The sequence below is a fragment of the Sphaeramia orbicularis genome, chromosome 22 (genome assembly GCF_902148855.1).
Source record: "Sphaeramia orbicularis chromosome 22, fSphaOr1.1, whole genome shotgun sequence".
Lineage (NCBI taxonomy): Eukaryota > Metazoa > Chordata > Actinopteri > Kurtiformes > Apogonidae > Sphaeramia > Sphaeramia orbicularis.
Genome location: NC_043978.1, coordinates 14,035,554 through 14,050,262, shown reverse-complemented (window position 1 = coordinate 14,050,262; position 14,709 = coordinate 14,035,554). Strand labels below are relative to the sequence as shown.

The 14,709-nt window shown below is 37.5% G+C and overlaps 1 protein-coding gene across 1 annotated transcript; it reads right to left on the bottom strand.

Moving 5' to 3' along the window:
- Nucleotides 1-361: 361 nt before the first annotated feature.
- Nucleotides 362-14,504, bottom strand: asmt2 (acetylserotonin O-methyltransferase 2). The gene is made up of 9 exons (XM_030127714.1): nucleotides 14,135-14,504; nucleotides 13,941-14,031; nucleotides 11,407-11,581; nucleotides 7,295-7,424; nucleotides 6,373-6,441; nucleotides 5,281-5,399; nucleotides 3,868-4,005; nucleotides 3,652-3,774; nucleotides 362-1,340 (listed from the first exon to the last, which is right to left on the bottom strand). Exons 2-9 carry the CDS (start codon nucleotides 14,019-14,021, stop codon nucleotides 1,129-1,131), a joined length of 1,047 nt encoding a protein of 348 aa, XP_029983574.1. The 5' UTR covers nucleotides 14,022-14,031; nucleotides 14,135-14,504; the 3' UTR covers nucleotides 362-1,128.
- Nucleotides 14,505-14,709: the final 205 nt, after the last annotated feature.

Genomic DNA, 14,709 nt, shown 5'->3' with positions numbered 1-14,709 from the left:
TCTCATTAACTGAACATAAACTCAGTGTGTCCATCCACTGTCATTGATCCAACTCCATGAGTTTTACTGGTGAATCAATGTTGTAGAAGATGATGGTGTTTCCACGGTAACTACGGAGCCTCTGAACGTCCAAATGGGTCATATCTGATGACCATGAAAAGATAAAAACCTGTATTTTACACCAACTATTTACATGGATTAATGGATCAACAGGGAATATCAGTAGATGATTTTGGTAGATTGTGAATGTTTGGGTCTTTATGGGTCAAATATAAGAAATTAAATATAGGAAAATACATGATTTACAGTGAAAAATGCAAAATATAGAGGATAATATAATAATAGATGAGGATAAATCACTTCAGAAAGGTTAAATAGAGAGGAAAAACTCATTTGGGAACTGCCACAAATGTAGCACTGGGTGTTTATGGGTTAAAGTTAATGGGTTTTTCAAGTATGATGGGAAAAGCCTGTTAAAAAGCAGGAGGAAAATTGCATATTACTGTTATTATAAGTTGCATATTGTGTAAAACTATTTTAATCATGTCCACTAGGAGCTGTACTGCAGATTAGAAACTACTGTATTTATTATTTCATTTAATAAAGTGATTCTTTAGAGTCTTAACCCACTTTTTCCAACTCTCTTGAAGCTGCTTTACACTTTAACAGCTCTGCTTTAACTTTTACTTTAGGATCGAATGTTACATTTATGGGGAAATTCGCAGAAGATGCTCATAATCCTAAGAATGTTGGTAGAATTTCCTGACTCGGAGCACATCCTTGTGTTTTTTTCTTTGCCCTAGGGTTTGTTGTTTTTGGCACTAATCTGTGGAGTTTGTTCTGAATGATCCGGCTGTCGACTATAAGGCCTTTTGATTTCCTACCTACTGTTTTATTTACAGAGGCATGAGCGCAACCTCGGTCCAATAATGTCTGCAACAGTACAAATCCTAAAAACAACTCGGCTCTTATGAAATCGGTGTAAATATCACCAGGGTTGAGCAGGGCAGAAGGTGGAGATCCATACGCACGAAAACGACACCAACTCTGATCCACATCCAAGCGTTTCCAAGGCTCTTCTTCAAATATCCGTCATCAGTTTCAGAGGTTTTTGCAGGATCGTACGGTTCATCTGATGGCGAGGATGGCGTCGTAGGACTTCCCTGTCCTGCAGACCTGGACGTTGTGGAAGCCGGTCTTGTTGAACATATGGGTGTAGTCGGATGGGGGGCGCTCCCTGCCCTCAGTCTGGACCAGCATGTTGAGGGAGAAGATCTGAGCCATGACCGGACCTCGTTTGTTCTCAAACAACATGGCCTCCACCAGCAGCACGCCGCCGCCTGGATAAACACACACCACAGAAGACGCAAAAGCAACACTTCAGTTAGGTCAGACCTGGGCATTGTACATGGCTGACCCTGACTTGCCCCCATGAGGTCATTGGCAAATTAAAAGTCAATGCAAATATAGATCATTGTAATAGATGCAACCAATACAACAGCAGTGCTTTTATTTTGAAGGAGCTGCTAAATTAATGTTTTTTCACACATACTTTCCGTACTTAGCATAAGGCTTATATACTGATTGGTTTGTTTGTCAGTTTCAGCCCTTGAAGATGTCAGCGAACGCCAAAAACAGAAAGACTGATTCAGAATGCAGAGAATTTAACAAGACGTAGAGTTCTAAGTATTTTTTCAGTGAAGTCAGAGGTAAAACAAAACAAAACAACACAAAAAAAAACCAAAAAAAAAACCTGAGATACACAAACAAAGGAAGCGGGAGGCATTTATTGTTTTTCATGTAAAGTTACTTTGCACATTTTCAAAATTGTTTTTGTGAATATTCATCAAATAGTTGTATTCTGTGCTCCACATTTCATTGTATCATTGTATTGTTTCATTTACTGTTTTTATACAGATATATATTGAGCAGAACTGCAGGAGTATTGGTCTAGCCCTTAACAACTGTCAAAGTTCCTCATGTGGCCCCATAAGAAAATTAACTACTGCCAACACCTGAGTTAGGGTTAGAGTCTACAAATGGTTGACTTTGTTTAAAATATCTTATAAATATATAAAGACGATGGATCAAGGACACCAGAATACCCGGAGAGAACATACAAACTCCACACAGAAAGGTCTTGGTGTTGAATCCAGGACCTTCTTATTGCGAAGGGACAGTGCTAACCACTGCACCTGCACCACTCCTGTTCATTCAGTATGTAAATTTCTTGCTGAATAACCTCCATTTTCCACATTCAACTTAACAAAACAGCTAAAAGAAGAACGTAATAAATCAGCCAATAAAGAAATTAGTGCATTGACCCATGAGGAACCATGGGTTCTAGACCCTCCGATACTTTCAATGACCTATCTTGTCTTGTATTTGTATACTGATTCATGTTTGTCACATTGCACTTTAAAAGTTGACTGATGTCTGTGGTAAGCTGCAGATGAATTGCTTGTATGGGATAAATAAAGTTTTCTGAATCTGATCCAGTTCATTCCTTTACTTTCTTGGTAAATTCCTTTGGTATTTTCAATTGAATAACCTCTCAGTTCGCATGTCTGTTTCTGCACATGAAGTCTGACACCATGACAATGTGGCCCTATAGTTTATCTGTTGCTAGGTAACCCACTTCAATGATGATTCTATGATTCTGGGCATTTGTAAGGCCAATGTATTCCAAAATTACTAATATCTCCCAAAATATTGGTCCTATCAACTTTCCGTTTTCCGCTAGTCTGCTCCTTGACCAAAAATACATAAGTATGACAAACTGACAGAGAGAACCCACTTCCCTTTTATAACATTAATAATAATATTACACAAACAGAAAGCAACAAATACAGTTTTTCTGCATATTTTAAATAAATGTAATTTATGTTTTTTGGGTTTTTTTTGTTTTGTTTTTTACCTTTATCTAACCAGATAAATTCCCATTGAGATCAAGATCTGTGACAAGGGCGACATATGGCTAAGAAGTCCGTAGCACACACCAGAATTCAAAACAGGTTCTCTATCTATCTATCTATCTATCTATCTATCTATCTATCTATCTATCTATCTATCTATCTATCTATCTATCTATCTATCTATCTATCTATCTATCTATCTATCTATCTATCTATCCATCCATCCATCCATCCATCCATCCATCCATCCATCCATCCATCCATCCATCCATCCATATTTCTGCACTTTGCAAATTCATCCTGTGGGCCGGATCGGACCTTTGGATGTTTTAAAAACACTGTCGCAGGAAAAATTATTAGACCATCAAAAATCATCAAAAACAATAGTTATGAAATGAAGTACTAACTCCTGTGTGTATCATGTGACTAAAACAGACAGAAAAGAAAACATGGAATGTCTAAAAGCACTGTTTTTGTCAGTACAATGCCATAGATAATGACGTAAGAACTGAAGTGATTTTGGTTATTATCAGGAAAACATGGCAAATGGATAGATATCAGCTCTGAAATTAAACTACTATGAGCTATTTTTGTTGTTATCATTATATTTGTCCAAACAAATGTATCTTTAGTTGTACTAGGCATTAAAATGAACAAGAAATTGAAGAAAACAAGGGGTGGTCTAATAATTTTTTCCACAACTGTATAATTCCTCATACAGCTCCTTCAGTCTGACCTGGTTTGCAGATGTCGTAGATCTTCTTCAGCAGCACCAGACACTTCTCTTCAGGCCAGTCATGGATGATTCTGGCTAAAACGTAGAGGTCAGCAGGAGGGATTTCACCACTGAAGAAGTCTCCTACAGACAAACCAGAACCAGAACCAGATGACGCTCCTGTTAAAACTGGACTCTGATCCTCCTGATGTTTAACGGTAACTGGACATTTCTTACCGCTCTGAAACACAACGCTGTCGCTCTCCTGACAGAAATGTTTCTGAGCTGCTTCTACAACGTCGGGCAGGTCAAACACTACGACGGAGGAAGACGGGTATGCCTTGGCCATCTCACGGGCCAGAGCACCAGTGCATCCTGGGAATTATTCACATACAGCACACGAACAATAGGTCCTCACTTTACTCAGTGTAAAAGAGTCAAAGGAGACAAAAGGGCTGAACATGCTCTGAGAGAACTATATATACAGTATATATATTATATTTATGTATATATTTAGGTTTGTTTTTTTCTGTTTTTGTGTTTGTATTCAATCAAACTGCTTTAGTTTCTGTTAAATTTCAATATTTTCATCTAGACTATTGATTTCCAAATGATTAAACACAGGTCTAAATGAGAAGACACAACAAAAGTGTATTTATAAAGCTGTTGTGTCATGAATAAATAATAATTAAACAAATAAAATATTTCCAAATGAAAAAAATAAATAAATGTTTCCGTTACTGGGACTAAAAATACTGTAAATGTGACTAATGCAGTTACAATTTGCCAGTATAGTATGTTTCTGATGGAAATTCCGGAAGAACATTTTATATTTACATATTTTTTAATAGTTATTTTTATAATTATAAATTAAATTTTAGAATATTTATTTCCCTGGTGAAATAAAGGTTAATTGAAAAAAAAAAACAAACAAACAAAAAAACAATGGCTCTGACTGATTTTAGATGAACATTTCAGAATGAAATGACAGATTCAACTGATGATTTTGTTTATAATTCATTAATGATTATAATTCATTTAATAAATATACCAATAACACTCTCTCTGAACAATATTTTGTACAAATATCAGTGCAATTAAGCAAAATAAAAGGCAACTGGCCTAGTTTTTATCACAGATTTTATTATGCACATTATTTATTTATGAATATTTATATTTTTTTTTCTACTGATTATTTGATTCTGTTTACTAGTGTTTTATGTGTTTTTATTGAGACAAATGCAGCATAATTTCGTTTTTGTATCTATGATGTAATGTTTAAATGACAAATGAAATCTAAATCTGAATCAGTATGATAGTGATAGTGAAAAAGTTTGATTATAATTCTCTTTGGCAGAACATGTCTTCAAATATACACATTTTTCTTTTTTAGATAAAACAGAAAAAGTTCAAGTTCTCACAAATAAAGAGCTTCAACCTGCTTGAAAAGTGACTTATAGATAAAAGTCAAATGGCTGTGGAACACTTTCTTTCTTTCTTTCTCTTTCTTTCTTTCTTTCTTTCTTTCTCTTTCTTTCTTTCTTTCTTTCTTTCTCCTTGAGGATCTAAACTGAATATAATTCAGACTGAAAACAATATCTGGATAAAACCTGTTTTTCCACTGGACGGTTCTTGTATTAATCATCTCACCTCCGAGGTCGACAATCGTTTGGAACCCAGAGAGGTTAAACGCCGTCACAATGTCGTGTCCGTCAAGAGTCCACGAGGAGTTCATCAAGCCCATGAACTTCAGCATCTCCTCCTCAGATCTGTCGGTTATTTTACAAACACAGAAAATTAAAACTACAGTGATAAAATCATTAGTAATTTCAATTATTTATCATTTAATCATGTAGATTAAACCCCTAAAGACCCAAACATCCACCATTGAACAAAAACCATCTATTGATCTAAACTGTTTAATACCTGTTGATCCACTAATCCTATCAATACATGGAAATAATTGGTGTAAAATACAGTTTATCAGCTTTTCATGGACATCAGATATGACCCATTTGGACTTTCAGAGGCTCTGCAGTTACCATGGAAACACCGTCATCTTCTACAACATTGATTCACCAGTAAAACCCATGGAGTTGGATCAATGACAGTGGATGGACACACTAGGTTTATGATCAGTTAATGATATCTTTGCTGCAAAAGTCCCTTTTTTCAGTTTTCTCTGTTTCTGATATAATAACCATCAACTTTAATCTGAGCTTTTATGAACATCTACAAGATCAGTGAATTAAATATAGGAAAATACATGATTTTCACTGAAAAAATGCAAAATACAGAAGATAATATTATAATAAATGGAGATACATTGCTTAGGAAAGGTTAAATACGGAGAAAAATTAATTTGGGAACTGACACAAAAGTAAGGCTAATGACATTCATTTTGTCTTCTGTTTATGTAATTATACTTTTCTTTTTTATTTTGTTCAGACAAGGTGTAGTTTTAGATGTTACCTGCTTGACAGTTTGGACTGTGACTCCAGTCTTCCTCAGAAGCATCATCCGATGTGCTGCTGACGTCGGATGATGCTTCTGAGGAAGACTGGAGTCACAGTCCAAACTGTCAAGCAGGTAACATCTAAAAACTACACCTTGTCTGCACAAAAGAAAAAAAGGAAAGTATAATGACACAAAAGTAGCTCTGGGTCTTTATGGGTTAATGTATATTTTCAGCTACAGTTGATGAAATAAATGTGCTAAATGTGAATAAACATCAGCACTAACCTGTAAATAGCCTGGAAAACCTCATCGGAGGAAAGGCCGAAGGTCTTTTCATTCTGGTTCTTCCCCTCCCTGCATCGTGGAAAATGGAAAAATGATCATTCATTCATCCATTCATTCATTCTTTCATCTTCTGAACCTGCTTTATCCTCACCAGGGTTGCAGGAGCTAGAGCCTATCCCAGCTACCTATGGATGAAGGTCAGGTAAACCCTGCACGAGTTGCCAGTTCGAAAATTATTCATATTTAACACGAAATGCAACTGATTTTTTTCCTCCAGTGAGTTTTTACACTAGCAGACATTTCTTAAATGGAGACAAACTCTGGAGGAAATAAACTAAACCTGCTCCTTTCCGCTGTTTTCACTTTAAAACCCTTTATCTGGCAAGTGACTATTTTTGGTAATTTCCACACACATTACAAGACAGTGACAATGACAATGACAATGACAGTGAACAATCTCAGGTCCAATGTGGTCTCCAGGGTCTGTAAGGTCCACCTCTGCATGAACAGTGAGTGGACCTGCTTTGTTTGGTACCATGCAGTAATGGTACTAATGTAAGGAATGATGTTCAAAGGGATCATGTGGATGTGGACAGGGGTCTGGAGCAGCACGCAGGTTGGTCTAATGTTGTAAAATACATGTTCCTTTCACCTTACATGTGTTTTTCTTGTGTTTTTTTTTTACAAATATACCTCTTGGATTTATGTATTCATTTATAGGTACATGCAGGCAAGGAACCAAATATGGTAACTTTACTGGTCTTGATTTTCTACATGACAGTAACATTTTTTTTCAATTTCACAAAAGTAATAAAGTCTTGTTTAGTCCTCCAATAACACACTAAGGTTGAATTTCAGAGTATTTGTATGAGTGTCCTTTAAAGGGTTAATGGTGTGACTGCTGTCCACTTCACCCACTCACCTGACGGCGTGCATCAGGTTGTTCCACAGTGGGTAGATGGTCTGGGACTGGTAGATGATCATGTCGTGGAGGGACTTGGCACTGCCTTTGGCGAGGTAAAGGTTGGCCACGTCGGTGCTGCTGTAAAGAGCTGGAAACACAGGAAAACAAAAGAACTTTACTGTCCTCGTTGAGTAGAAGAAGAAGAAGAATTAGAACAGGGGTGTCAAACTCATTTTAGTTCAGGGGCCACATTCAGCTAAATTTGATCTGAAGTGAGCCAAACCAGTAAAATAATAACATAATAATATATAAATAATGTCAACTCCAAACTTTCCTCTATGTTTTAGTGTGAAAAAAGTAAAATTACATTATGAAAATGTTTACATCTACAAACTATCCTTTAAAACAATGTGAATAACATGAACAAACTGAAAAAATAAGAGCAATTTTAACAATATTATGCCTCAGTTTATCATTTACAGACATAATATTGTTAAAATTGCACTTACTTCTCTTAAGACATTTCAGGTTGTTCATATTTGTTCAGGTTACTCACAGTTTTTGCGAAATTATACTTTGTTTAAGTGTAGATACATGAAAATGTTTACATTTACAAAGAGAAAAATTTGGAGTTATGAGTATTTATAGGTTATTACCATAGTATTTTGGTGATCCAACCCACTTTAGATCATATTGATCTGAATGTGGAACCTGAACTAAAAGGATTGTTAATATCTTAGTGTAATTTTTGCATTTCACATATTATTCCAAAGGGCCAGACTAAACCCTTTGGCGGGCCGGATTTGGCCCTCGGGCCGCATGTTTGACACCTGTGAATTAGAAGAAGAAGAAGAAGGAGAAGAAGGAGAAGAAGAAGGAGAAGAAGGATTAGAAGAAGGAGAAGAAGAAAAATTAGAAGAAAAATCAGAAGAAGAAGAATCTTTATTTCTCAGTAGGTTCACACATGTTAACATGCACCACACTGACATTAGGCTTGTGCCTGTAACCCATCACTAGATCATGCATACATGCATCCCATACTGCTGACTAGGAGCAGAGGGCTCATCATATCAGGCACCTGGGGAGGAAATGGGGGTTAAGTGCCTTGCTCAAGGGCACATTAGCCAAAACTTTCTGCCTGTTTCACGAAATCGAACTGATGACCCATCGGTCACAAGCCGACTCTCCAGCTCTCCAGGTTTTAGCTCAGTTGTTTTTAATTTAATCCTAATTTATTTGATATATTTTTCAGGTCAGGTGTTCTAATCTAGTTCAATATGTTGTATTTACACTCATAGTGAGGTTCACTGTCTGAGTTTATGGATGTGTGGAGTTGGACTGTCTGCAGCTGTTCAGCACTTTAGGAATACATCCCTCCTCCTCCTCCTCCTCATCATCATCATCATATCCATCCATCCCCCATCCATCCACCCATCCATCCACCCATCCACCCACCCATCCATCCCCCATCATCCATCCATCCATCCATCCATCACCCATCATCCATCCATCCATCCATCCATCCATCCATCCATCACTCATCCATCCATCCATCCATCCATCCATCCATCCCCCATCATCCATCCATCACCCACCCACCCATCTTCTTCCGCTTTATCCAGGTCGTGGGGGCATCAGCCTGACTACAGAGGCCCAGACTTCCCTCTCCTCAGCCACCTCTACTAGTTCCTCCGGGGGGGGGGGATTCCAAGGCGTTCCCAGGCCATCTTAGAGATGTAATCCCTCCAGTGTGTCCTGGGTCTGCCCTGGGGTCTCCTCCTGGTTGGACATGCCTGGAACACCTCACCAGGGAGGGGTCCTGGAGGCATCCTGCCCAGATACCCAAACCCCCTCAGCTGGCTTCTGTAGAAATGGAGAGGCAGCGGTTCTACTCTAGCCCCTCCCAGATGGCTGAACTTCTCACTTTATCTCTAAGGGAGAACCCAGCCACCCTGCGAAGAAAACTCACTTCCATCGCTTGGATCCGCAACCTTGTCTTTTCGGTCACAACATAGATCGACCAACACCACTATGTGAAATGGACACTAAATATATTTGTTCCTCAGGGTGAAATTCATGCTTAAGGTGCGATATTCATACATTATGTTACTTTAAACATCATTCAAATATTTGTATAACTCCTGTGTGTGTATATTTAGTATCTTCTTACCTTTATTTATGTGTATTCAAACTGTGTTTCTTTTTCAAAAGTGCGAGACATTTCTTTCTTTTTTCTTTTTTTACCTTAAACTTGAGTAACGCAACAGAAATTCAAATGTCCTTGTTCTGAAAATGTACCAGTGTAAGTGGAAATAAAACTCTCTTTATCTTTAACTTTTAACTTTATCGATTGGGCTTTGACTCCATATCCCATGATTCCTCAAACAGACACAAAAATAACCAAAACAAACACTTGGGGAAGTTTTGTATCTTAACCTCCTGAAAGTAAAAGTTTTGGCTTTTTAAGTTAAATAATTGCCTTGATTGGAAACAGCATGATGCAACAGTTTTAAGATACATTTTTATATTTTTTATGCAATGTCCTTTGCAGTGGACAGCATTTTATTTTAAAGTAAAGCTGTGAAACTGGACAAAAATGAATTGTTGGGTTTCAGGAGGTTAAAAGATTGTCATCATACATGTTTTGAAATCTAATAAATCACTAAAAACTTGATTGAAATTGTATATAATATATTTTTTCCCATAAATAAGTGAATGATAAATAAATTAAGCTGCTGTTTTGGAGGGTTTCAAGTGTTAAATGTGTTAAAATCTTACTAAACACACCTAAATTATGTCCAAATCACATCTTTGAACTAATCCTGCTGTTGACATGTGAAAACATCCGCACTTGTTAAGTTTCTTCACTGGTTTCTTCAGGTTTTTCCTTCAATTCCCATACATGCTTTACCTGTTTTAACTGTTTTTTATCTGTCTTACTTGCTTTCTGTTTCTTAACTTCCCTTTTAATCGTATTTATTGTACTGTGCGTGTAGCACTTTGAGGTTTTTAGCTAAAAATGTAAAGTGCATTATAAATAAAATGTATTTCAGCTAAAATTTGCTTAGAGGTCTTATTTCTGTCTTTGTGCATAAGAAATCAATATAAGTGAATCCCCAAAGGAACTTTGTGTTGGTAAATGCAAGTTCTGCAAATGTACAGGATTTCAGTTCTGTTCAACATGTTGATGGTCATATGAACTATGTTTTCAGCTCAAAAATGTCCAATTTCATCACAATTAATGTTATATTTTCATGTCACAAATGGCCAAGTTATATTTTACCTGAATTTACCTGAAAAACAAATATTCTATTCTTTTAGATTCCCCAGTTTTTCTAACAAGATTCTATCCTACATATCACGTTTTATTTTTACAGCTTCAATATGGAGTATGGCGCTAATCCATCCTGTTTATGTTACGCCAATACATACATTAAGAATGTCACACGCCACTTTGTAAATCAACAGTTTTCTAATAATAAGCATTTTTATAAAGAAATAACAATTCTATATTGTTATTTACTCTTTAGTATGATGATAAACTATACAATAAATAATTCTGATCCTAGTTTTTGCACAGGGATCATTAGTGTAAACGGTGACATGGCTGCCGAGCATCAGTATGATGGGATCTGTAACAACCATGTCACATCCGTCCACTGACACATTTAGTGTTTTTGTGTCAGCTGTTATTGTTTTAGATCCACAATACTAACATTTATGAATAAGAGGAGAATTAGCAATAGTAAGTCTATAAGTTTATTACTAATAAAGTACTGGTACTGACCAGAGCATCATGGGTAATGTCACGTCCGTCCACCAGCAAAAGTTTTCACATACACGTGCTATTCAAAATCCAATATTTCTGAAAATAGAGCTTCCACTGTCAAATAATATCAGTCGTCTGTGCACAAATGTATGAGCATTATTTCAACACAGTTCTATGCATTTCTGACAACTTTTTTTTTTGGGACAAATATGGCCACTCATTTGACCCCCTAAGTAAATTTTACCTGGTTATTATTATTATTATTATTATTATTATTATTATTATTATTATTAAATGAGGTGAAGATCTTTGGGTCTAGTGGACTAGTCCAGTGGTCCAGCCCCTTCCTCCTCCTCCTCACCTGTCCCATCCGTGGTCTCCACCTCCAGGATCTCGATGCCCACCAGTGCGTCCAGTAGCCTCTCCATGCCGTCCACACTGGTTCCCAGTTCAGAGGCCACGTGTCGGGCGCTGAGGGCCTCCTGAGACTTCAGCAGCAGGTCGAACACTCCCAGTTCACAGGCTGAGAAGATCACCTGAAGGGACGGACACATGTGGACATCTGACCTTTGACCTTTGACCCACAGATGAACCTGACATCACCGACTGCATCAGGCTTTTGACAAACAAGTATGGGGAAATACATATACAGGTTCATTACACAGACTTTTTCTACTGCAAAAAAGAGCAATAAGAATCGTTCACAATGTTGGTTTTCGTGAACACACAAATCCACTATTTTTACAATCTAAAACTTTACAACTCATTGACCTTGTGGAATTCAAAGCTATTCAAATAATGTGTAAAGCAAAGAATAACTTACTGCCGGGCAATATTCAAGAAATGCTTTGTTAAAGAGAGGGAGGCTATGATTAGACTCAAAGTATGCACTACGTTAAAAAGTTTCTGTATTATCATGTGAGGAGTAAAACTGTGGAACAAATTGTGTGTGGAGATAAAACAAATATCAAACATAAGTCATTTTAAAAAAAGATATAAAGACTTGATTCTTGAGAGGTCCAGTATTTAATAATGACACTGAGGCCTGTTTGTTTAGGGATGATGTACTGATAAATCTGCTGGAATTATTGAAGAAAATGGTTGAATTGTTGAGTCTGTTTGTATGACTGTACTACCATGAACATATCGTTATGTATAATTCAGTTATTGCATTATGTATTTGTTGTGGTTCGATGCTAAAATTAGGAAAATAGTATTGCTTGATTCTTGTATTAAGTTAATGATAAAGGTGTAAAAGCACTGAGGGGTAGGATTAAATGAGTTCATACTTCTTTCTACTTCTTTTCGACCATGCAAAATTCAGACTAGTATGTGCTTGAAGATAGATTCTGTCCATTTAAATGTTATTTTGTTTAATTTTGTTTTGTTTAACCCTTTCATGCATGATTTTTTCCCTGAGTGTTTTTATTCCTCTTTAGGCATGAAAAAAAAAACAAAAAAACAATTGAGTTGAAATTTTTTTATGAACCTATTTTTCATAGAGTTGCAGAAATATCCAAATATCCACTCAGCTGGACACCATGTGTTTAATTTTTGAAGCAAAGAAACATGTATTTACTGATGTACTGTGTGAAAACTATGAAATAAAAACATTTTTAATGCTGCTAATCTGATGTTTTCTCACATTTTAACATACTCTAATACTAGTTACTATTTACTTCATGGAGATAATATGCAAAAAAACAAAAAAAAAAAAAATTGTAAAAAACAACAAACAAACAAACAAAAAAGTTGATTACAGACTGATAGCCATTAGCAATTGATTTACACTCAAACATGTTATTTCAGATCAGGTTTATCAAGGTCAGCAAAGTTACACTAATGGTCTCAATGTCAGTGTATTATTATGGGATGGTGCATTAGTGTGGGTCTGCTCCTACCTACTTAGGTGCACTGATAAAACATTATGTTGCCCCATGACCACTCTGCTCGTCTGGGGAACGTAGTCTGGTGATCCCCAGACCTTGTACAAGACAATCCAGGCTCTTTTCATGGGTCGTTCCACGTTGGTGGAACTTTCTACCGAGTACTACGAGAACAGAGGCGTCCCTGCCTATCTTCAAGAAGCTCCTGAAGACCCAACTCTTCCAAGGGCACCTCCTGTCCTAGCACTGTCAGACATTCCATTTTAAATATTTTAATAAGGTTTTTCCCAGGATCATCACAGATTTTCCCAGGATCATCTCTGGACCTGCTGCGGTGGTCCTGCCTCTCTCCTGCCTTCATCATCATCACTCACTTATCCTCAACTGCCTCCATGTGTCTCCCCCTACTCCCCCAGTCTCTATGTCTATCGCTCTCTCTTTTTCTCTTTCTTTACCCTCTCTCTTTAACCCCAACTGGTCCTGTCAGTCGTCCATCCTCCAGGAGTCTGGGTCTGCTCCAGGTTTCTGCTGTTAGAGGGAAGTTTTTCCTTCCACTGTCTCCAGTCACAAGTGTTTGCTCCTGGAGGATTCTGTTGGGTTTCTGTAAACTGGCTTAGAGTCTGGTTTTGACCAACTCTATATATAAAATGTCATGAGATAACTTTTTTGTTGTGATCTGGCGCTATATAAATAAAATTTGATTGATTGAGTGATTTGATTGGTTTTCCCCTGTAAGTCGCTTTGGAAAAAAAGTGTCTGCCAAAAGCATAAACATAAACATAGTGTCCACTGTGATGGCTGATATGGAACTAAAACAACAAAACCCATGAATATACAAGAGAACAGCTGGAGAAGAACTGTCCACTGGAGTGACCACTGTGTATGAAAGGGTTAATTTTGTTTCTTTGCATGTTCAAAATAAATAAATAAATCAAATCAAATCAAACACAAGAAGAAGAAATGAGTAAAAAACAAAACAAAACAAAACAAAACAAAACAAATATCAGACCTTTGAGACCCTGAAGCCGTTGAAATACTCCAGAAGTTTGAAGGGGTAGTCCAGCTCACTCTGGGACAGATGCTCTGCCATGTCTCCACCTCTGATGCAGACACAAACAAATCCCAGATCAGTGCACATCTGCAGGAATCCATGCACGAACTTTTAACCCACTCTTCATCATCATCATCATCATCATCACTCACCGGATGCTGTCTGCAGGAGAGATCCGAACCTAAACGACCCAAACCGGTGCAGGAGGAAGGATTCTCGGTGTAAATCCGTGGACTTTTGTGTCTGTGTGTCTGTGTTTTGTTTTTGTTTTTTTTATCAGCCTAAACAGCCAAGATGTCGGTGTTTTGTGCAGCAGCTGCGGTGGTCTCGGTGTGAAATGGTCGACGGGTTCATCAGAGGGGGAACAGAACCAACCTGAGCCGGATCCGGAGCGACCAGAGGAAGCCTGATTCGCCTTCACACTGCGGTGATGTCGAGTTGAAGAACAGCAGCGGCTCAGACACCAGTTTATCTGCAACACATCCTCCAGACCACAGCTGCAGTTCCACCACCGTCCGCAGAGGCACAGGGGGCGCTGTTGAGCCGCCGATGGGAAGACACCGGGTTATTGTGTCGACGATGAAGAGTCAGAAATCCCAGCAAAACCAGCATCAAACTGGGACTTACTGGTTTAGATCCAGATTTTTTGGTGTGATATCAGTCTTTTTTTTTTTTTTTTTTTTTTTAATAGAAAACTGGATATTTCTCTAAACTTCAAAATTGAATA

Bases quoted from the DNA above. Each gene is read 5' to 3' on its own strand.
- asmt2 (XM_030127714.1), bottom strand. From the start codon at position 14,021: ATGGCAGAGCATCTGTCCCAGAGTGAGCTGGACTACCCCTTCAAACTT. The intron at 7,425-11,406 runs GTGAGGAGGAGG...CTGTGTTTCCAG, and splicing joins GGAGACCACGGATGGGACAG to CTCTTTACAGCAGCACCGAC. The intron at 1,341-3,651 runs GTCAGACTGAAG...GTGTTTATCCAG, and splicing joins CTACGACATCTGCAAACCAG to GCGGCGGCGTGCTGCTGGTG.